The 22,461-nt window shown below is 41.7% G+C and overlaps 1 protein-coding gene across 1 annotated transcript in view; it reads left to right on the top strand.

Annotated features, from left to right (window-relative positions):
* Positions 1–5,572: 5,572 nt before the first annotated feature.
* LOC308081617 (uncharacterized protein) overlaps positions 5,573–22,461 on the top strand; it is a gene marked incomplete at its 5' end in the record, with an annotated part of 31,144 nt that continues 14,255 nt past the window's right edge. Inside the window, 9 exons of the mRNA XM_080457976.1 lie at positions 5,573–5,903; positions 6,435–6,571; positions 8,379–8,703; positions 14,007–14,030; positions 14,122–14,172; positions 14,592–14,641; positions 14,748–14,800; positions 15,173–15,399; positions 15,594–15,844. Coding sequence (XP_080314102.1) covers positions 5,573–5,903; positions 6,435–6,571; positions 8,379–8,703; positions 14,007–14,030; positions 14,122–14,172; positions 14,592–14,641; positions 14,748–14,800; positions 15,173–15,399; positions 15,594–15,844 — 1,449 coding nt within the window. The remainder of the gene's footprint in view (positions 5,904–6,434; positions 6,572–8,378; positions 8,704–14,006; positions 14,031–14,121; positions 14,173–14,591; positions 14,642–14,747; positions 14,801–15,172; positions 15,400–15,593; positions 15,845–22,461) is intronic.

Raw genomic sequence — 22,461 nt, 5'->3', positions numbered from 1 at the left:
CCTTACCCATTTGTTCACATTCACACACAGAAGCTCCGGTGTTTGTGTGTGTGTGTGTGTGTGTCTGTACTGGCTGAAAGCGGCCAATCAGAGGCAGGCGGGGCGGTTCTAAGGGCGGGTCTTGGCAGAGACCATCGTGGATTATATACGTGCCCAGACCACTTCGTCATGCTCATGTCACCATGACTCAGCCATACCCATATAAGGAGCTCCCAATGCAGCTACGCCCAAGTATGGAGTTAAGTGTGTTGTCATGAAATCAGGCGCAAACGAATCATTTAGCTCCGTATATGGGCACAAAAGGGGGCATTCCCATATATATGTAACGCCCGGGATTCAAACCCAGGTCTCCCTCGTGGAAAGCCAACACCTTAACCACTAAGCCAAAGGGAATTCCCTATGGCTCGGGGGAGATATTAGACTTTCAGGCCATCAGACTGAGGTTGTGAACCACTCTGTTACATATGGCCATATACTGATGACATCAGCGATCGCCATATATGGGCACAAAAGGGACAAGGACTGACAGATACAGAGATCTCCACATATGGGCATATTGGTCAGATCGGCGATGTGAGGGCCGCAAACCCCTAGTAACACTAAATCAGTGCTACATTAATTCTACTGTTCTGTGGTCAGTTCAGTCACAATTGTTACAATCTGGGAACCCATCGCCAAATAAAAAGGAAACACAGCGCCCTCTGCTGTTTTTACTCTTTCACTTGGCTCTGTGGGGGCCTGGGGGGCTATACGGTGGACCCGTGCGCAAGGAAACCGGGGTGTTTGGTCTGCCTTCAGCGCTCCACTTCCTTTGGTGCGACTATGTTTTCATTCCCACTAACAATATTTCTCCACGGAACACTAACACCAATTCTCCCAAAGAACATGGATCGTTTTGGTTATAAGCCCACTTGTTTCTATGATGAAAGAGCAATTTAAAATGTTACTAACTTTCCGTGGTCTTTTCGTCTTCGAGGACGCTATTGTTAAATGAGTTTCGGCTTGTTTCTAGTGGGGAAGGAACGGCACACACGTAAATCCCGCCCACTACATTTGATTGGGTAAAGCGCGGCCTGCTTCCTGATCTGATAACACGCCCACTTGAAACCAATGTGCACGGGTTGTCAACACGGCTACCGACAGATTCAAACGCAGAGCAGAATCTGTTCTTGAGAGATTACAATTGTTATAAATAATTCATATAACTCAATATCTGAATATACATATTTAAATCAGTGTTCAGTGAACTAATGGTTTGTGTGTGTGTGTGCGTGTGTGTGCGTGTGCGTGTGTGTGTGTGTGTTAGGAGAACATCACAGTCTACCAGATGTGAGGCTGATGTTGGTTGGTGGGGAGCAGGAGGATAGGCACAGAGCTGGAAATCTCATACTGCAGAAGAATGTGTTTGCAGATACTCTATACAAGGTGAGTAATATGATATCAATGTGATGTTACAATGAAAGAAGTAAACAGTAAAGCAATGAAATATAAATGTTTTCTGATGATAATGTGAAAGTATCTGCTCTCATGAATGTTTAACCATTTCCACCCTGGTGTCCCAACTTGTTTCCAATTTTTTTTCTCACAATTACCCCCTTTTTTCTAATCTAACCCTCCTTTATCAACAAGAACGTATGATATAGATGTCAAGTATAGACTGGCGACAGTGTGAAACAGATCAGTCCCTGTATGTCTGTGGGAGGCGTTTTTTCCCGAGGTCAGGCATGTAGTGGACAGTGTGATGTGTGATGCTTGTGTTTTCTGCCATGTAGTTGATTGATTTAGCCAGCATTGGTAATGCAAGACATGAGTTACAAGAATAACAAGTTGTTTTGAATTTTACAAGAATGTTGTATTACATGTGTAAAGTTTACATTACAATTGATTGGGATTCTGTAATATTTAATTATTAAGAATTGGTACAGTAAAACAGTACAGTAAAAAGAAAAGTAATAATCACATATTGGCTTGAGGAGGTGTGGTACAAGAATCAATATATCAACCAATAACTCACTAACTAAATAACTAAATATCAACAATGTTTTAGAAACAGGGACAAACCGCAACCACTAGTCTTTACAAGCACTTTCACAGAAAAACAAAGGCAATGTCGCTTACAATAAGCAGACATGGCAACAAATCATGACACGTTGCAGACCCTTTTTACCAAACACGACCCTTTCCACAGCCACGCCCCCACTTTTTTTGTGACATGCAATATACTACATTTTCATCCATGACACACATGATGAAAACAGAGCTATATATTGTCCAACTTGACCATACTGTACAACAGTGTTTCCCAACCTTTTTGGTGCCAAGGCACACCTGGCATAGCCAAAAAATCCCAGGGCACACCTAGATATACGGTGTGCATACTGTATATATATATATATATATATATATATATATATATATATATATATATATATATATATAATAAATGTCCCCCCAATAATTTTATTGCTGCTACACAATATTTACTCTCATGTACACAAGATGTAATTTACTTTACTTTATTTGTTTATTTAGACAGGACAGAGCATATTAATGAACGTCACATGAACGTAAATACACCGGATTTAGCAAAGATGCTAATTTTCATCCGCAGTCCTCACACAAAACATAAAAACAGAAAAACAATAACATATAATAATAAAATAAAAATAAAAATAAAATAAAATAAAATAAATAATAATAAAGAAACCTTACAAACATTACAAAATGTCTTTGGCCTACAAATATACAAACTTGGGTCAGTGCTGACTGGAGGAGTCTGATTTCACCTTACCAGAGTAAAAAGTGAAAGCATTATTGCGGACGCATGAGCAGTTACCCACTACAGACGGTTACCAAAACACTCGCCCCAAAACACAGTCGCCCACCTGATATTCCTAAACGTAACCTCAGTAAACTATGTCAAAACCTAACCGTATTCCTAAACGTAACATCAGTAAAACTATGCCTAATACTAAACTTATTTCTAACCTTATCCTCAGTAAAACAAATACAAGAACCGCTGGTCTGCGAAAACAAATGGGGGTAGCGTGCTTTGGGGGGCGAGACTTTCGGTTACCGCAGCTGCGAGTGAACAGACCATCTCCCGATCTCCGTGGAGTAATTAAACACTAAAACTACATGGATTACATTCACACTAACACCCTGGAGCGATTTAGAAGCACTTTATAAGAAATCTAACACTTATGTTGATTTAAAGTTAGTACAGTTAGTTAGTTAGTGTTTTATTGTCGGACATTCATCATCATGGCAGGTTATAATATGACAGCCCCTCTTGGCTCTTGGCCGCCGTATCGGCCCGTTCCGACCCACAATGTAGTAATACTGAGTGCCAAAGCATATACCCTGTGCCCTTTTTATACAGTACCAGGTAGGCCAACATATTTGCATTCCTATGGGTGATGGTCGCTACACTGAATGGACTCGAGCGTGGGCCGTGGCTGTGTGTGAAACGGATGATGGCCGTATTGATTGACGGACGATCGTCACTATTGTTCTCGAGGGGCTGGGTTCATACCTTCTTCAAATGGCGCAGCACACCTCAGCAGTAGCCCCGGCCCAAAATTGTGACGTTTGCCAGGGTTGATACACTGCTGTACAATACCAAATACTCTAAAACCAGTTCACCCGCCGTGATGCGAGCTTTTAATGGGGTTGCACAAATTATAAAAACGTAAACATACAACGTTTTTCTTTTAACCTGAGGTAAAAATTATAAGAAATCTTGTTTTTAAATATATTATATATTTTGTCAAAAAATATGTTATGTCATATCCAGCCTTCAGTTCAGTATTCTGACAGTTAATGTTTTGTTGTACAATGCTTGCCAAAAATAGCCAAAAGCTCACAATGCGTCGCCGTCATGGGCTTGTAGATCTGCTCGTTAAACTGTTTGAAAATGAAAATCTTCACCTTTAATGACATGCCCACTAAAGGGACGCTAGGTTGAAAGTGGTAAAAAACAATCCATATAAAAATATTGAAAAAGCAAGTAGTAGCCTAATAATAATATGCTCAGCAGCAGTGTTGATGGTCATCAGGGTATGATGTTGTGATGAGAACCACAGCAGAGGACACTAATGTCCTCTTGTACCATTCTAAATCACTAGAGGGACATTGAGTCTCCTGGCTGATGGCATCACATACAATGATGATTTTATTGATTTATTTTTTACACTCTCAGGGCCCTAATTTCCGTCCTGCACAATCCCTTGGCACTACCCGCTACCGGTGAACTACGCAAAGGCAGCTGCCGCTGTCCCTAAGCGGTATCTTACGGCCATACTACCCGCTATATATTATGCCGACTCCGTTATTTGTGCCTGGAGGTGTGGCCATGGGCGTTTTGTAGCACTATCCCTAAAATTGCTATCTTGCCCACACACGTTTGGGAAAGCGCATAGCGGATTCTAAAACCACACACTATGTCAAATCTGTTTGGTAGCGCACGCCTGCAATGGACATGTTGGGAGTTTCCCTCTCTCCCAATTCTCAACGAATCTCTGTGATTCTAATTTTCCTATAATCAGCAGAAGTGAGATTGTCAATTCCTTGTGTCAATTGTGGCACGTCTGAATTAAGTGCTTGTGAATGTGATTGTCATTACAATGTTACTGTAATCCACAAAAGTGTGACTGTTAATTCCTTGTGTCAATAAATTGTGTTTTATCAGCAGTTGCCAGGTAAGCTTATCCAAGACAAATGAAATGTTGTTTGATCTGCGTTTGCTCTAACCACACAGGCCATTCAGTTGAATTAATCCAGAACACAAGCGATTGCTGTAATTTAAAGTTCTCTATAACCAGCAATGTGTGAGTGATAATTCTGTGTATCAAATATCAATCTATTCCAAGGTAACGTCGGACTGCCTCTCGCCGAACCCCACCTATGCATAATGTAACGGATAAGGCAGGTGTTTTAGGGATAAGGCTGGTGTCGGAAGATAGCAACTTTTGCACGGGGACACCCCTTGCGCCATGCAAAATCCCCAAATAGTGGGTATAGCATATAGCAACCTCGATACAAAATAGGGCCCTCAGAGTAAAATGAACACTGAGAATTATATAGTATGAATGCTCTATGCTCGTTGTGAGTATTAACCATCTCCAGATATATTTAGGTTGTTCAATAATCCCATATAGTTAAGTACTGTTTTATTTCATTTAGTGTAACTGTGGCACTGTTAGACAAATTGAAGGAGAATAATACATTCAGTGAGTTAATCTCTAAAAAGTCTGAGACAAACTCTTCACTGAGGACAGATTAGAATGAAGGTTTTGATTATTATGACTGACATACAGAACACCTCATATTCCAGGAGTTTAAAACCCAGGCTAAACTGACACAATGTGTCAGACAACAGAGACCAGTTGCTGACAGAAATGTGAGTGTGGTGATCTGTCCAAACTGGTCGACAACTCCTCCATCACAGAGGATCAAATACGTCCTTCTATACGGTGTGACTCTGTGTTCTCCTGAACCCCATGCTGTCCTGGTGACTGTTGATGTCAGGTCCAGTTTCTCTGAAGCTGACAGGAGATCAGTGGAGGAACACATGGAGCTGCTGGGGGACAGATTCTGGAGACACGCTCTGGTTCTGTTCATGTGGGGATACTGGCTGGGAGAGAGACGTGTAGAGGAGTACATAGAGTCTGAAGGAGAACCTCTGAGGTGGATCCTGGAGAAATGTGGCTACATGTACCATGTTCTAGAGGGTTTCAAGCGGGACATTTCAGAAGTGACAGAGCTGATGGAGAAAACAGAGCTGAGCCAGGCCTCCACTGATGATAAAGTTTCATTAAAGAAGAAGATGTTTCATAGACAACAATGGAGTCTCCTAGAGATGATGGAGAGAATGAACAGCATCGACCGCATTCCTTCAAAGAGTGAGTATCAATATAATTGATCTGCAGACTTTAAAGTCATCGTTCTTACAGTGACTTTAATAAATGTGACATTTAGAATAGAATAGAATAGTCCCCACTCCTTTGGGGTGTTATTTTTGTCACATTATATGTATATATATGTATATATATGCACATAGGTGAAATTCGTCCTCTGCTTTTTACCCATCCTATAACAACTAGGATCCAGCCGTCTCCCAGCCGTCTCCCTCCAATTGGGGCCCGGGGAGCAATTAGGGGTTAAGAGTCTTGCTCAGGGACACACATCGACACATTGCTGCCCTGGCCTGGAAACGTACCTGGGACAACCAGGGACTCTGGCTCCCCAGGCGGGCTCACTAACCACTCAGCTACGGCCGCCCCGCACAGATAAACTTGAATGTGATTTAATACTTGAAAAACACTACACAGACTTCAATTTATTATTATTGATATATAAATGATACTGATAAGTTGCATTTTTTTCTTCTTGTATTATTATCATTGTAAATGTCTTGCTGTCTTGTGTTCCAGTGAGTGGTGGAACATCATCTGAGACAGGAATTCTCAGGTCACCTGACAAGTTTTGTGATTGGCTACTGAAGAGACATCCTATACCAATAGTGTCCTCTTCAGGAGCTGACACCACGAGTGAAGCTCGTACCCAGCCAGTGAGAGATGAAGATTTACTTTGACATCAATCACACACATTACCATACATATAATAATTATTGGTTTCATTAAGGGACACATTTGCACCTCCAAAATAAGTCTTTTGCAGCTGCATAAGATTTGTGTAGTAGTGTGTAGTATAGTAGGGTAGAACCGGGACGAACGACGCGCAGGGACGGTTGCAACACAGACCTTTTTTCATGCTACACTTAAAATTAGCACATCCGGCGACGTCACCCTCTTCGTCTTCGGTCGAAAACATCAGACACGATTTTTTCCCCAGTTCTGATCAAAATTGGCAGAGTTGAAGCCACTTTTGTGTATTTCCACACTGTAGTAAAAAATACCCTATTTGAGTGTTTTCCATTTGTACTGCTGTGTTTATTTGGTGCCGATTGTAAATGGATTTTGTCTGTTAGGCTAATCTGTGGGCTAACTCTCAGTGAAGGTTCCATTGAAAAATATTCATTAGCTTTTGTGCTAGCTAGCAAAACATCCGGGGAGGGCAGGGAGGGACGAACGGCGCATTAAGCCACTCGATGCATTACGGACAGGGAGGGACGAACGGTGCATGTGTGAAACACAAAGTTGAGGAAACAGACAGAGGGGACATTAACATGATACATTTATTTGACTATCAGCATGGTCATTTGCTCGTAGGGTTCTACTGAAGCATCAATGAGAGTTAGATGCCAGAAATGTAACGTTTGTACTTGTTATAGGACATTTCATCCGACCGCGCCGTCCGACCCCCGTGTATGCACCGTTCGTCCCGACTGGCGGCCGTGTGCGGAGAGTAGCGCAACGTCACTTTACTTACCGATTGCGTTCGACTCGTTTCACTAAAATTAAAACGGACTGCGGGTAATGGGAGAGGACAAGTGTCTCTTGTTCACAAAAAAGTATGGTTACATGAAATTAAGTAATCTGTGCAGGGAGGGAAATAGAAAAGGGTGCGTCGTTGGACCCCACTCTCCCCTAGCCTATACATGCTAAAAAGTATCTCCAAATGGACCCAATCATTATGTAATTCGTTACTAAGTAGTTATTCAAGTAGGTCTCCTAGAATCTGTCCATAGACAAGAGAAGAGAGGAGTTGAAATTAGAGAAAAAGAAAAGACGAAATACAGCAAAGAAATATATTTGGGTGAGATTCACCCAACACCTAAAAACTCACCTCCAATAAACATGTCATAACATGACATTAGTGTTTAAATAATCATCATTCTGACAATTCAGAAACAAGTTCTGTAAAGTGAAAATCCACAAAGCTTCACGTCTTTTTTAACAAGTCAGCTCTATCCACAGTCTACAGTATGTTCAATTATGACAATTTCCCTTGAAGTGAGCTTTGTTCTCTGAAAACAGGCTCTATGCAAGATTTTTATTAATGCATCTGATATCATGCTATAATTAGGCTGTGTGTTCACCAAGTGTGTGTTGTGGATGCAAATCTGAATGGGGACTCAGTCAAATAATATAGACAAAATAAGGCAAAGACAACAGTTCACAGTTTAGAAGAATGAGTGATTATTTTGATATCAAAAGGAGTTCCGGACTTACAATTCGGCAGCACAGAATCGCGTGGAAAAACAACCTAGTTGAACTCAAAGCTCACACTGACTGCCTGCGACTTACAGTATATACACATGCCACCAAATGGCTTCTCAGCATCAAAGGCACGATAGTTTCAATTTATTGTAATCTCACCTCCAACTTCCAACCGTTTGATAAACATAGACAAACTTATGAAAGACTGACCTTCATTATAAATCCTTTTGTTTCACACATGTGTCCACACCACAGGCACCTAAGTCCCGTGTTGTGAAGGTCCCGTGTTGGTCCCGTGTTGTGAAGGCAGGACACCGACGCAACAAGGCGACACCAGAGCAAAAGCCAGCTGCACGTCAACGTGGAATACAAGCACCACAGAAACGGGAGAGGAAGAAGACGCCGGGTATCGTTGGAACTGGCCCAGTGAGTTCTGACATACTTGTCGTGAACACGAAGATGGTGAGTGTGTTTGCCACTAAGTTCGCCCCTCAACTGGAAGCTAACATGCTAGCTGAGTATCTGAAAGAGAAACTTAACCGAACAGTTACTTGTCGGAAGATCGAGGCGCATCATCAGAGTAGGTTCAGCTCATTTCACATCACTGCCGAATGTAATAAAGTGGCTGAAATGTATGACCCAGAGCTGTGGCCAGCAGGCATCTATGTCAGACGATATTATGAGCCAAGACGGCCAGCTACCAGTGGGTCGCTTGTAGGTGATAGCACTGCTACAAATAATGCGATCGCTCCTGTACAACACGGGGATCAGTCATCTGTGGATGAAAATGCCCGTAGTACATAAACAGTATGATGCAGGTGGTGTCTTATAACACGCGGGGCCTACGTGTGGGGCACAGTGCTGGGGACAAAGCGAGGCGGCTGGTTGTGGACAAACTTTTGGAGGAATGTGACATTCTGTGCTTACAAGAGACATGGTTACCTAAACCAGGGGTTCCCAAAGTCGGGGTCGCGACCCCAAGACTGACGGTGGGGTCGCGATTTTTTTTATCTTTTTTTAAATTCAACAGAATGGATGAAATACAACCTAAAATGATTACAAATAGTACATTTTACCAGTTTAATACATTTCAAATGCGCACCGAACGTGCAAGTTTATGTGCATAAAATACCTCCAGGTTTAGGTGGGATCGCGAGTCAATGGCCGCCTTATTTTGGGGTCGCGGGCTGAAAAGTTTGGGAACCCATGACCTAAACAAGACCTGGAAAGGCTGAATTCACTGCATGCTAACTTTCATGGAGTTGGAGAGTCTACTGATCTCTGTGATAGAATAGCACACGGTAGAATACCAGGTGGTGTGGCGATTCTCTGGAACAGTAAATATGATCCTCTGGTTATAGTGATAAGACTAGAGGTCAACTGGGCCATTGGTATAGAGATCAAGTATGAAAATAGGTCATTTAATATTGTAAATATCTACACACCTTATGAATCATGTCAAAATGAAGACGAATATCGCAATAGATTGGCATTTATTAATGCATTCATCAAGGACAATGCCACAACCTGTGTTTATGTCGTTGGTGACCTGAATGCTGATATATCGGATGATAAATCTCTGTTTGGAAAATGTTTACTGCCATTTTGTAATGATAATAATCTTATATTGTCAAGTAAATCACTATTACCTGAGAAAAGCTATACATATATAAGTGAAGCATGGCATACTGTGTCAGGGCTAGATCACTGTATATGCACAGCTGATGCACATGCTTCTCTGGACAACATAAATATCTGCTATGATCTGGCCACCACAGATCATATCCCGATTATAATGACCCTAAATGTTGAAAATATTCCAGCTATAGCTGTGGATAACAGTAAAACATACTCAGGGAGACTGGATTGGTCTAAGCTAAGTGAGAAGGATATTAATCACTATACCTCACTCACAGACAAATCATTAGACCGTTGGACTTCCAAGAGAAGCCATGCAGTGCAGTGACACCAACTGTAAAAATGTGCATCATGGTAGAGATTTATGTTCTACTTATGATTTTATTATAAATATTTTAAATGCCTCAAGTAAGGGTCTTTACAAGGGTAAGAAAAAGGAGTTTAGTATAAAACCTGGTTGGAATGAACATGTGACTGAGCTACACACTGCTGCTAGAGACGCTTTTAAAGTACTAGAGGTCCGGCCGCGGCCATCCCGCTAGCCGCGCACGGGGCTCTAGTGAGGGTGCGCTTATTTTGGGGTACCAAAATCGTGGGATAAAAATTTCCAAAAGAAAAGTAAAAAAAAAAATAATGACTTAAAAAAAAAAAGAATAGATGAGGGACCCCCTGGGGGTCCCCGGATCCCATGGGAGTGTTGGGACCCCAGCGGACCCCCGTGAAACATGGCGGACCCCTTCGTCTGTTTTTTTTTTTTCATGAAGGTGGTTGCTTGTTTCTGGCGCACATCTGGCAACACTGACCTGCTGCTGGTCTTTTGCCGACGTGGCAACCCAGATGCCGCGTTGTCTGTTGTTGTTGGGAGATGACAAAAGCAGCTGCATGGTGTTGGTTGTCTTTGGGATGTACATGGCACGTGAATGACGGACATATTAGCGTGAGTGTGGTGTGATAGAGACATGACTAAAGTGAAAGCAACGGCGTGGTTCCAACAAAAAGGTAAGCGAAGGACGCGCTTCTGTTGTTGTTGTTGTGGCGATGCAGAGATGTAACCTGTGCTGCTTGGTTTTATGCTTTATCCAACATGACAGCCATGTAAACAAACAACCAATGTCATTTACAACTAAACGTTGCTCTCAAGAATGTTTTTGAAAACATTTGAAGTGAGAAATAGACGATGCAATAACCAAAAAGTGATTCTATTTGATCCACTACACTTCCTTGCTTATCATGGCTGAACAACGGGGGAAATTCCAAAACACTCGCCCCAAAACACAGTCGCCCCGGGGCAAATCCGGCGGTATTACAGGCAAATCGGCAGTATATAGAGGGGGCGAGTGTATTTTGGGGCGAGTTTTTATTTATTTTGTCATTTGTTTTCCGAGGCGTACTTGTCCGCCCAGTCCAATACTGGAATACTTTCATTGTCGTAAGCAAGGAAATACTTTGTTTTGTTGTTACTTTTGGGTAAATGTATTTATGTATTTATTAAGTAGCCGTGTAATAAGCGGGATAATGGTGGTTAATCACCCTGAAGGGCTTTAAATGTCAATAATGACCCCCATGCATTATCCCTTGTATAGTTTTGCGAGTGAAGACCGCTGATTTCAATGGCCGCTGTTTCGGCTGTGGCCGTCGGCGTTCGGTTGTGCTGACGGTAAACGGTGCGAAAGTGTTACCCCGTACCGTGTGGTCGTAATGTGGTGAGTAGAATTAATTATGTTGCGAGGTGGAAAATGTGTAGTGAGCAATGAGAAGTACCCTACGCCACCCGTAAATTCAGCGTGCACGTTGTGGCTGGTGTTGTGGTGAGATGTCAGATGTAGTTGTTGTGTTTAGTCGAAATCAATGCTGTGGGTATGGCGTCAGCAGGCGAGAGGTCCAAATGAATGGAATGGCTGTGGGCGTCAGCGGCGGAAGTAGCAATTCTCCCTTTATATAAGTAGATGGTCAGAATCAGGTAGGCCAAGACAGGGGTCTGTGTTTGAACAGAAACAGGCCACTAATGCCAAATATAAGTATGTCCGATTCATTTAAAAAAATGAGGACACAATGAGGGCTGACTCACTTGCCAGAAAACTGCGCAACAACAGCTGTTTTGATTTCTGTCAAGAGGTCAAAACCTTAAACAGTAGTAAAACTCCCTTACCGTCTTCCATTGAAGGAGTGTGTGGGTCTGGCAACATTGCAGAACTGTGGCGGCAACACTATTATGAGTTGTTCAACTGTGTTAAGAGTGACTCTTTTGTGGTGGAAAAAATTGACCCCGCTGAAAATGTGACAGTTAGAGCTGAGGAGGTCTACAACACTATAATGAAGCTAGAAAATAACAAAGCTTGTAGCCCGGATCACATCTCAGCTGAACACTGAACACAAAATATGCCAGTCTGAAGCTTGCTCCTATTCTTGCTCTATGTATTACTGGATTCATTAACCATGGTATCTTACCAGATTCCATGTTATCTGTGCTACTTGTGCCAGTTATTAAGGACAAAGCTGGGAAAATAAATAGCATTGATAATTACAGACCCATTGCTTTAGCTAGTATTCTCTCCAAAGTATTGGAGAAAATCCTGTTGGACAGGCTGGATAGGTATATTACCACAGCTGACAACCAGTTCGGTTTTAAAAGGAAACACGGCACAGATATGTGTATTTTTGCTTTAAAGGACATTATAGCTAAATATAGAAGCCAAAATTCCACCATGTTTTTGTGTTTTATTGATGCTTCTAGAGCATTTGATGTACCAAGTACATTATAAGGATACTAGCCTTTTGGTATGCACATCAGACTATGCAGGTGAAGTGGGGTAATACTGTGTCCGAACATTTCTATGTTGGTAATGGTGTTAAGCAAGGGGGGATTTTATCTCCTCTATTGTTTAATTTATACATGGATGATCTGTCTAGGAAACTGAACCTGTGTAACACTGGATGTGTCATAGGTGATTCTGTTGTCAACCACCTTATGTATGCGGATGATTTAATTATCTTTTCCCCGTACAGTGCAGGCTTACAACAGCTTCTGAGGGTTTGTTCCCAGTATGGCATTGATTTTAATATTAAGTATAATGCCAAGAAGAGTAGCATCCTGATTGTGCGAAGTAAAGATGATAAAAAGGCTGTATTCCCTAATTTTATTCTCAGTAGCAACATACTACTTGTGTGCAGTGAGATTAAGTACCTTGGTCACTGTGTCTCCGATGATCTCTCAGATGACAAAGACATCCATAGACAACAATGCAAACTGTATGCCCAGGCAAACATACTAATGCGGAAATTTCACAAATGCTCTGTACATGTCAAGGTATCACTTTTTAAAGCTTTCTGTACACCGTTGTATACGGCTCACCTATGGAGTAACTACAAGGCTAGCAGCATGCAAAAACTAAAAGTTGCATACAATGATGCTCTACGGTTGCTGGTGAGGGTACCAAGATGGCACAGTGCCAGCCAGCTGTTTGTAAACCTGGGGGTACCTACCAGTCAAGCCCTGTTAAGAAATGTAATGTACAAATTCATATGTCGTCTTGAAGAGTCTGACAATCATGTTATTAAGATTTTAATTAACCCTATCAAGAGTTCTACTCGGTTCTCTTCCATGATATGGAGACATTGGCGCAACAGCCTCTACTGACTATGAGCAGCTGTAGTTGGACTGTTTTTTTGTTTATTTTTTTGCTTTTATTTATTTTATCTCTGTGTGATTGTCATCCTGTTTTGTTATATGGACCCTGAGTCTGAAATAAAGATTGAATTGAATTGAATTGAATTGACACAGGGCAAAAACACCTATATCTCAACTCTTCTTGCCCCACCCACACAGGCAATTGCATATAGATAAAATACTAGATTTAATTACAAATGCCACAAAGGTGCCAGCCAGTCTAAGGTGCCAGCCATGATTTTGCCAGTCTTAATTCACACAAAGATGGGATTGTGGAAACAGAAATATACAGAAACATAATATACACATACATTAGTTAATTTAGAATGTTTACTTTGCAAATATCGTTGACAGTGTTTCCACAAGGCTTTGGTGGACACAGGCCCTTGTAGATGCATACACACTATGCTTTATGTGAGCATTTACAATTGAACTTCATGGGTCCATGGATTAAGTCACTTAAAAGATGCTGTAACATTCTGAATTTTCATTTCTTATACTGGCTGAATGTGGCTGAAAATTCTGTTTTACGATTCCTCCTCTTCATTCTTAGGCACTATGTGTAAATATGTCTTCAGAAGAAGAGGAGGAAGAGGATTCTGGTGAGAGACATGGATCATATTCATCTTTTACACTGTAAGCCTCCAAGCTGCCTCTGATCCACTAACTGTTCACTGTCTTTACTCTCTACAGAACACTGCATGAACATGATGAAGATGATGGAGATAGAAAGTGGAGAGGAAGGTAACTAATCTAACTCTCCTTAATCAATTCTACAATGAACTGGGAGTGTTGTTGTGAATATAACGTGAAGGATTACACACAACTAAATGTTTTATTTTTAATGTCCTTCCTGCAGAGCTGAAGAAAACTGATCTGGATGATAATGGTAGGTGAGAGTTTAATGAATGAATGAATATATACATCTATTAGTCATGAATCTAAATTTACACCTGGACAAACTGTGGAATTCATCTCCTCTCTCAGAATGTTGTTCGCTTTCACATCATGAGAACATTCGACTTCATGGCACTTATGTTTCTGTCCATGATTAAGCCCTGGTCCTGAAGCTGAGCTTTTCAATGGGATAAATACTGTACTGTATAATACAATATCACCAATATTGTGTAAATATGTGTAACTGTTGTTATTTTTCCCTCCAGATGTGGTCTACTTGGGATCATGCTGTGAAAAATGCCAACATGTCCAGCAGGTCAGTTTGTTCAAATCAGACACTCTTCTTGATATACGTACAGTATGTACAGTATGTATGGCTGTTGGTGATCCTTAATGATCTCCTGTGTGTGTTTGCTTGGTAGAGCTACGGCGATGAGATGATCATTCCTGAGAAACTCTCCAGAGGACGCTTGCAGTGAGTCTGGACATCACGTTGACCTCATCTGCTTATCTGGTTTCATAGTGTAGAGAACCGAAGTCTGACATCACTGCCGCTAGAGGCCGCTATCCCTCTGCGTCACAGAGATATTTTTAATATATATATATATATATATATATATATATATATATATATATATATATATATATATATATATATATATATAATATATATGAAAATACCTATCACTTTGACTTCATCTGGTTTAATTATATTCATGTTACTTACAGTATAAGACTGTGTGTGTGTGTGTGTGTGTGTGTGTGTGTGTGTGTGTGTGTGTGTGTGTGTGTGTGTGTGTGTGTGTGTGTGTGTGTGTGTGTGTGTGTGTGTGTGTGCATTCTTTAGGGCTCAGCTGGAAGGACAGGGGACATATGAGTGTGCATTAACAGGCTTGATATTTGAGGCGTCGGAGCGAGTTATGGTGAGTTATTCCATCCTGTCCTGGTCCAAGTTCAACGAGTTCGTCCAGAACCCCTGGACGATTGCTGGTCCCATATTCAACGTAGAGACAGTCAACAAGGATGCATCTGTCCTCAAGTCCATCCAGCTCCCCCACTCCCTGTGCCTGGCTGGTGAGAAGATATGCTGCCTCTGACATAATGTATTATTGACTGTACAACTACACATCTTCCTTGTCCAATATTATACAATACTGTGAATTCACTATTTTCCCTGTCTTCAGTCTTTTTTGGCTTAGATGCATTTTGTCTTGTTGTCTCTATAAAACCTTCCCTCCATCCTTCCTCCTCGTTATCTTCACCTGCAGGCCAGGAAAAAGAGAAGGTATTTGGTGTCCTACACGTCACTGGTAAGGATCTCGTCATTGAGAGAGTCCAGTCCTCTGGTAGTCATCTAAAGTGGCAGGTGTCCTCCCTGTCTCCTGTGGGTGCCATCGCCCGGGACACACAGCAGGATGAACACCACGGAGCGGTGCTGATCTACAAAGATCTGTGGAGTAGCGTCGACACTCACACTTTCCGCATCTACCTCGCCCTCAACTGCAGCTCATGGCATGAAGTAAGGATGGCACTAAGATGGAGAACGCATGCAAGAGTGCATGTGTTGCAATCTTAGCCTCTACACAATAAATACTTTTTATGACTCCTCTTTGGTAGCAATCTTGTCTGAACTAACAACCTTTTGTGTTATCTTTTTAACATTAGTGAGTAATTGTACCACAACAATACCAGGGGGTATTCAATCAAGAGAAATTACACACATGCCTTAATATGAGCTATTTTGGATATTTTCATTGAACACATTTGCAAATAGGCTTAAATTATTGTATTACACCCCTAACTCCCTAGGTTAGTATCAATCACTGAACCCCTATGCTACTGATAAGCAGGTTGGTGCTGATTTCCTCTGCCGTGTGCGTGCGTGCGTGCGTGTGTGTGTGTATGCGCGCGCATGCGTGTGAGACCAACTGTCATCAATATTTTAATGTTGATATTATTTTAGGACTTGACTTTAACTATTCTCTGAATAATGCTTGACTGCTCAAAACAAATCAGCTTGTTCTCATTTTGACTAACACTTGAACTCATTGACTGCCATTGACGAGTACACTCGTCAATTGGCCCAAGGCTCAGCCTGCCATTGATGAATTGACGAGTGTGTGGTGTTTTCAATGGTTTACGCTAGAGGGCGCTGTTCGCCAACCTATGAGTGATCCCATGACCTGGAGAACAGTAGACCCGGAAATAATGTGATCACAACAAACCCAGCCCTGTCCGATCTAATGTTAACACATTGTGCCAAAACCGGGATTCTCCAGTTTTGAATTTTTAGCGCTTAGGTGCCAAAACCGGGATTCTCCATGAAATACATCTTTTTGTTTTTTTTCCACAAGGGGGGGGGGGCTAACGCAGCTCTGGAATCACCCACGGTGACTCTGAGAAGGAAGGGACAGATGGATCACCATGCCAAAAAACCTGGCTCCCGTCCGCTCCCATTCTATCTCCTTGCAAAAAAACTCCATATTTCCTTAACGTTTTACAGTGGGGAAAACGACTCATTTTCGATCCAAGATCACTCCACCACGGTGACTCGCGTGAGAGATGTTATTGTTCCAGGCGTTAGCGAGAACCATCGACCATCGTGCACGCATATATCTATATATCCGCAAACCTGCGCATGCGCCGTTGACAATTTGGCTGACAATTGTGGTTGTGTCTCTGCCTGCCTGGATGCGAGCGCACGAGCAACCCCAACTACCCCACAGCGCAGCGCAACCCAACACCTTCCATGCCACATCCGTGAAACGGGCGAGAAACAAGCGCTGCCGTGGTCTATGCAAACAAGCCCTAAAAGTGCGCCTAAATACGCCCAAAATCGCTTATACAAAAGGCAGACCTGGCAACGCAGGCTACGCCAATCATGTGTGCGAGATCTACAAGCTATGGGGCAGAGACGCTTTGTGCCATACACCGTATCTTAGCAACAACCTCAGCGCTAACTCTCATTGGTCGTGTCATGCTTAGGGCAGTCTCCAGACAGCACCATCAAGTACTACCTCACATAGCTCGCTGCCGCCATTACAGTCAGACGCACCGAGCCCAGCTGGATAGCACAATCACCGTCATGTCTCTAATAAATTGCCCTGTCATTCATATTGTCAACACTTTGAGGTCACTGCAGCCTCCTACTAATGTAACGCATATTTATGTCCACTACTGTGATAGCGATCGTTGTATTTCACTGCTTACTTCCTAAGGGTGCTTAACATGAGCCTTTAGCATGCGGCTAACGCTAACGCACTTTCAACGTTAGCATGTAGCTAACGCTAACGTGGTTGTCATGGCTGAACCGGCTGTGCAAACACTTTGTCAACAATGAACGTTAGCGAGGTCACGTGATGCGGCAGAGCTAGGCAGACGCAGGGTTTAGGAGCTCCGACATTTATCCTGATTTAATTCATTTTTTTGACAGTTAAACACAACCAGAGTGCTACTTTTTCTATCTTAAGACATTGTTATGCTGACAAGAGCCATTTCAGCCAGAATAAGACAGAATAGAGACGATATGGAGGACCAAACTTCGACACCAGAGGGAACGGCTCCAGCTGTTAGCATTAGCATTAGCAAGCAGCTTGTTGCTAATGTTGTTGATACTTCTCGTGTACCAGCTGAGGAGACTGGAGCAGATTCACGCATACTTCAGGAGATTCGACGGGGTAACAAGGCCCTATCTGACAAATTGGACTCTAAAACTGACGAAATTAATCGTTCCATTTCAGGACTGAGGGGTTTAATTGATGGCGTGAGCGCACGCATTACCGAGGCTGAAGAACGCATCAGCACAGCCGAGGACCAGCTTGTTGTGGTGGACGCAGATGTTAACAAGCTGCGTGGAGAAAATGACTTTTTACTTGAGAAAATTGATGAGCTCGAGAATTATAGCCGACGCCCAAATATCAGAGTGACCGGTCTGAAAGAGGCCAGTGAGGGAACCGACCCGGTGCGTTTCTTTACTGAATTGATTCCATCCATTTTTGGTGAGGAACACTTCACCGAACCATTGATATTTGAACGCATACACCGGACGGGACCGCGACCAACTTCGGGATCAAATAAATACCCAAGAGCGGTGCTCATTAGCCTACTCAAGTGCCAAGACAGAGACATGATTCTACGCCTCGCCACGAAGCTGTCGATGGAGAAAGGGCCCATTTGTTACAGAGGGGCACCCCTGTCGTTTTTTCCAGATGTGACAGCCAAGCTCCTGAAACGCAAAAAGGAGTTTGGCCAAGTGAAACAGGAGTAAAAAAAGAGAAACCTCCGTTATTCTCTCCTACATCCTGCTACGCTCCGGGTTGATATGCCTGATGGAAAGAAGAGGTTCTTCAAAACGCCGAAGGAAGTCGCTACTTTTCTCGAGGGTCTCCCAGGAGGGGATCCCCCGGAGGGGGGGCTCCCCAGGGAGGGGCTCCCCGGGAAGAGGCTCCCCGGGAAGAGGCTCTCCAGGAAGGTGTTCCCCAGGAAGGGGACCCCCAGTGGGTGATCTCCCAGAGGGGGGGGGACTCGGGAGGAATCGATGACTGATCATCACATCTATCTTTACACCATGTTCTAATCTGATAAGTAATTAAGGTACTATTTTAGATTTTTTTAAAGATTTTTTTTTTTAAAAGTGTTTTATTTACTTTTATCCTTATTTTTATAATAACAGAATCAGAATCAGAATCATTTTTATTGTCACATCACAGGTTTACAAGGTAAAAAAGTGGGTGAAATTATTTTTTGTACATCGTTCCCATCGCAACGTTAGTTTCCATAGAAAGAAGAGGGGGGGGGGGGGAGAAGAAGAGGGTGGGGGGCGGGTGGGTACATTTTTTATATTGCTATGTATGCTATGTTTTTGTTTCAATCAGCACTATTTTTGTATAGTAGTGCTATTTTGGGTTAACTCTGTTGTGCACCAAATAGACACTCATTGATGGTTGCACTTTTTTTTGAGAGTTGAGTTTATTTTAATTTTTATAAGATGTTTTTCGGTTTCATTTTATTGTGGCTATATTCTTAGTTAGCCAAATGGACACTCATTGTGCTTATTTTTGTTTTTTCGAGAATGAGTGGTTTACTGTTAACTATTATCTTAAGCTCGGGATCTGACAGTGTGTGTAGTTAGTCAGGCATGTTTTTGTTTGACAAGTGCGAGACACATGGCCCCTTTTGGGTTTTGGTTGGTGCCATAGGTTTGGGGAAGATGGTACCGGTGGGGAGGGGTGTTTGTTTGTTTTTTCTGTTCTTTTTTTCCTTTGTTAGAAGAGACATACATTTATCTAGATACTTAGTTTTGGGAGATTTTGAACTGGACTGGTTAGTTACAAAAATGTATATTTCATAGGACAAATGGTCAATGTGGTAAAATGTATAAGTTTTAATGTGAATGGTTTAAATGGGCATGTCAAAAGAAAAAGAGTGCTTACATATTTAAAAAAGCTTAATACTGATATTGCTTTTATACAAGAAACTCACCTTATAGCAAGTGAACATAAGAAGCTGAAGAGGGAATGGGTAGGACAGGTGTTTGCATCATCATTTAATTCTAAAGCAAGGGGAGTGGCGATATTGGTTAAAAAGAATATTCCCTTGACAATACAGGAGACTATTTGTGATCCACTGGGCCGATATGTGATTGTCCATTGTGAAATGTATTCAGAACCGTGGACATTTTTGAATGTTTATGCCCCTAACTATGATGACGATCCTTTTATTCAAAATCTCTTTCTTCAGGTGTCGAGGGCTCAGGGTAATATTCTGACTGGCGGTGATTGGAATTTCTGTTTATGTCCGATTCTGGACATGTCGTCAACCAATGTAGTGACAAGAACAAAGGCAGCAAAGTCTACCTTGGCATTCATGAAAGATTTGAATTTAACAGATATCTGGAGACAACTGCACCCACAAGATAGAGATTATAGCTTTTACTCTGCCCGTCATGGCACTCATAGTCGAATTGATTTCTTCCTGCTATCTACACAGCTAACACATAGAACAGTGGAATCTGAATATCTGTCCAGAATACTCTCAGATCACTCACCTTTGACCCTGTCTATATTAATACCTGAAAAGATACAAAATTCTTATAGGTGGCGTTTAAATCCAACCCTTCTTAAAAAAGCAGACTTTAAAAAGTTTGTGAGAGATCAGATTAAGTTTTTCTGTGAAACTAACTGTCCATCCTCACCCAATAGTTTTGTGCTATGGGATACTTTAAAATGCTACCTTAGGGGACAAATAATCTCCTTAACAAAGGCTCTTACTAAAAAATATACAGTTGAAATGGAAGAACTTGAGAAAGAAATCTTAGATCTAGAAAAAGAGTTTCAACACTCTGGTTGTGGAGAAGTGCATCGTTCACTGGTTAATAAAAAACTCAAGTATAACACATTGGGTACTTATAAAACTGAAAAAGCTATTCTTAGAACTAAGCAGAGATATTATGAGTTAGGGGACAAGGCACACAAGGTCCTCGCCTGGCAATTGAAGAAAGAGGAAAGCTCAAGAACTATTAATTCTATCAAGACTAACGCTGGCTTGATCACGTGTGACCCAAAATAAATTAATGATACTTTTAAGCAGTTCTATACCGAATTGTATTCATCAGAATCGCCAGAGGATTTAACTCAAATTTATACATTCTTATCTACTATTGAATTACCTAAATTAAATCAAGAAGATCAGAATGATCTTGAACGGCCATTCACTACAGCAGAAATTGAACGAACACTGTCGTCTTTGCAGTCTAACAAAAGTCCCGGAGAGGATGGTTTTCCTCCTGAATTCTATAAAGAATTTAAAGACTTGTTAATTCCTCTTTTTGTAGATGTACTCAATAGGGCATCTGAAACCAAGACTCTTCCTGATTCCTTTTCTACAGCTAGTCATTCATAAAAAAAAACAAAGACCCTTTAAAGCCAGCGTAATTTAGACCTATCTCATTATTAAACTCAGATTATAAATTGATTTCCAAGATCCTAGCCAATAGATTAGCGCAGTATCTGCCTAAATTGATCAACAAAGATCAATCAGGTTTTATTAAAGATCGATCGTCCAGTAATAATCTTGGCAGACTGTTCAACATTATTCAATTGGCCAAATCTAAACCTGAACAAAGTATTGTTGTGGCCCTGGATGCCAGCCATGCCTTTGATAGATTGGAATGGCCTTATATGATCAAGGTTTTGATTAAATTTGGCTTTGGGCCCTCTTTTATTGATTGGGTTAAAACACTATATCACAGCCCCAAGGCCAGAATCACTACTAATGGCCAAATGTCAACCAGTTTCCCCTTGAGTAGGTCAAGCCGTCAGGGCTGCCCGCTCTCTCCAGGACTCTTCGTCGCGGCCATCGAGCCTTTGGCGGAGGCTGTGAGACAAAATGCAGATATACAGGGGTTCCAGGTGGGTCAGTCAACTCACAAGATCAACCTTTTTGCCGATGATGTATGTCTGACCTTGACAAACCCATCTGTTTCTCTTCCTAAACTGCAAAGCCTGATTGACGATTATGGCACCATTTCAGGTTACAAACTTAATTTTGATAAGAGTGAAATACTTCCTCTTACGAATTTTGATTACACAATCTATCAAGGAATAACCCCTTTTAAATGGCCCCCAAATGGCTTTAAATATCTTGGCATAAACATAGACAAGGATGTGAAAAATCTCTTTAAACTTAATTATACTGTGTTACTTAATAAAATAGAGGAGGACTTGAACAGATGGAAACCCTTACCTATTACTTTGATTGGCAGGATCAACTGCATCAAGATGAATATACTGCCCAGGCTGATGTATCTCTTTCAGTCTCTGCCTATCCCAGTACCTCAAAGCTTCTTTAAATCCTTGAATAAAAAAGTCAGGGAGTTTCTGTGGAACAATAAAACTCCACGAGTGTCTTTGGAGAAACTTACATGGGACTATTGTCAAGGGGGTCTTAAATTGCCAAATTTCAAAATGTACTATCTATCTTCTCAAATGAGGTTCATTTATTTTCTTTTTAAGGGTGATGATGCCCCCTCCTGGGTTCAAATGGAAATGCATGCCCTAAAAGAAACAGTGGCCAGTGAGTTTATTTATAAATGGAACCCTAAAACTATTGCGGCCAAATCCAAAAAAAATTCTCAAT

This window comes from Gymnoscopelus braueri (assembly GCF_963280865.1).
Source record: "Gymnoscopelus braueri genome assembly, contig: SCAFFOLD_100, whole genome shotgun sequence".
Taxonomy (NCBI): Eukaryota; Metazoa; Chordata; class Actinopteri; order Myctophiformes; family Myctophidae; genus Gymnoscopelus; species Gymnoscopelus braueri.
The sequence above is the reverse complement of the archived record's forward strand: the minus strand, read 5'-3'. Positions and strand labels throughout refer to the sequence as shown.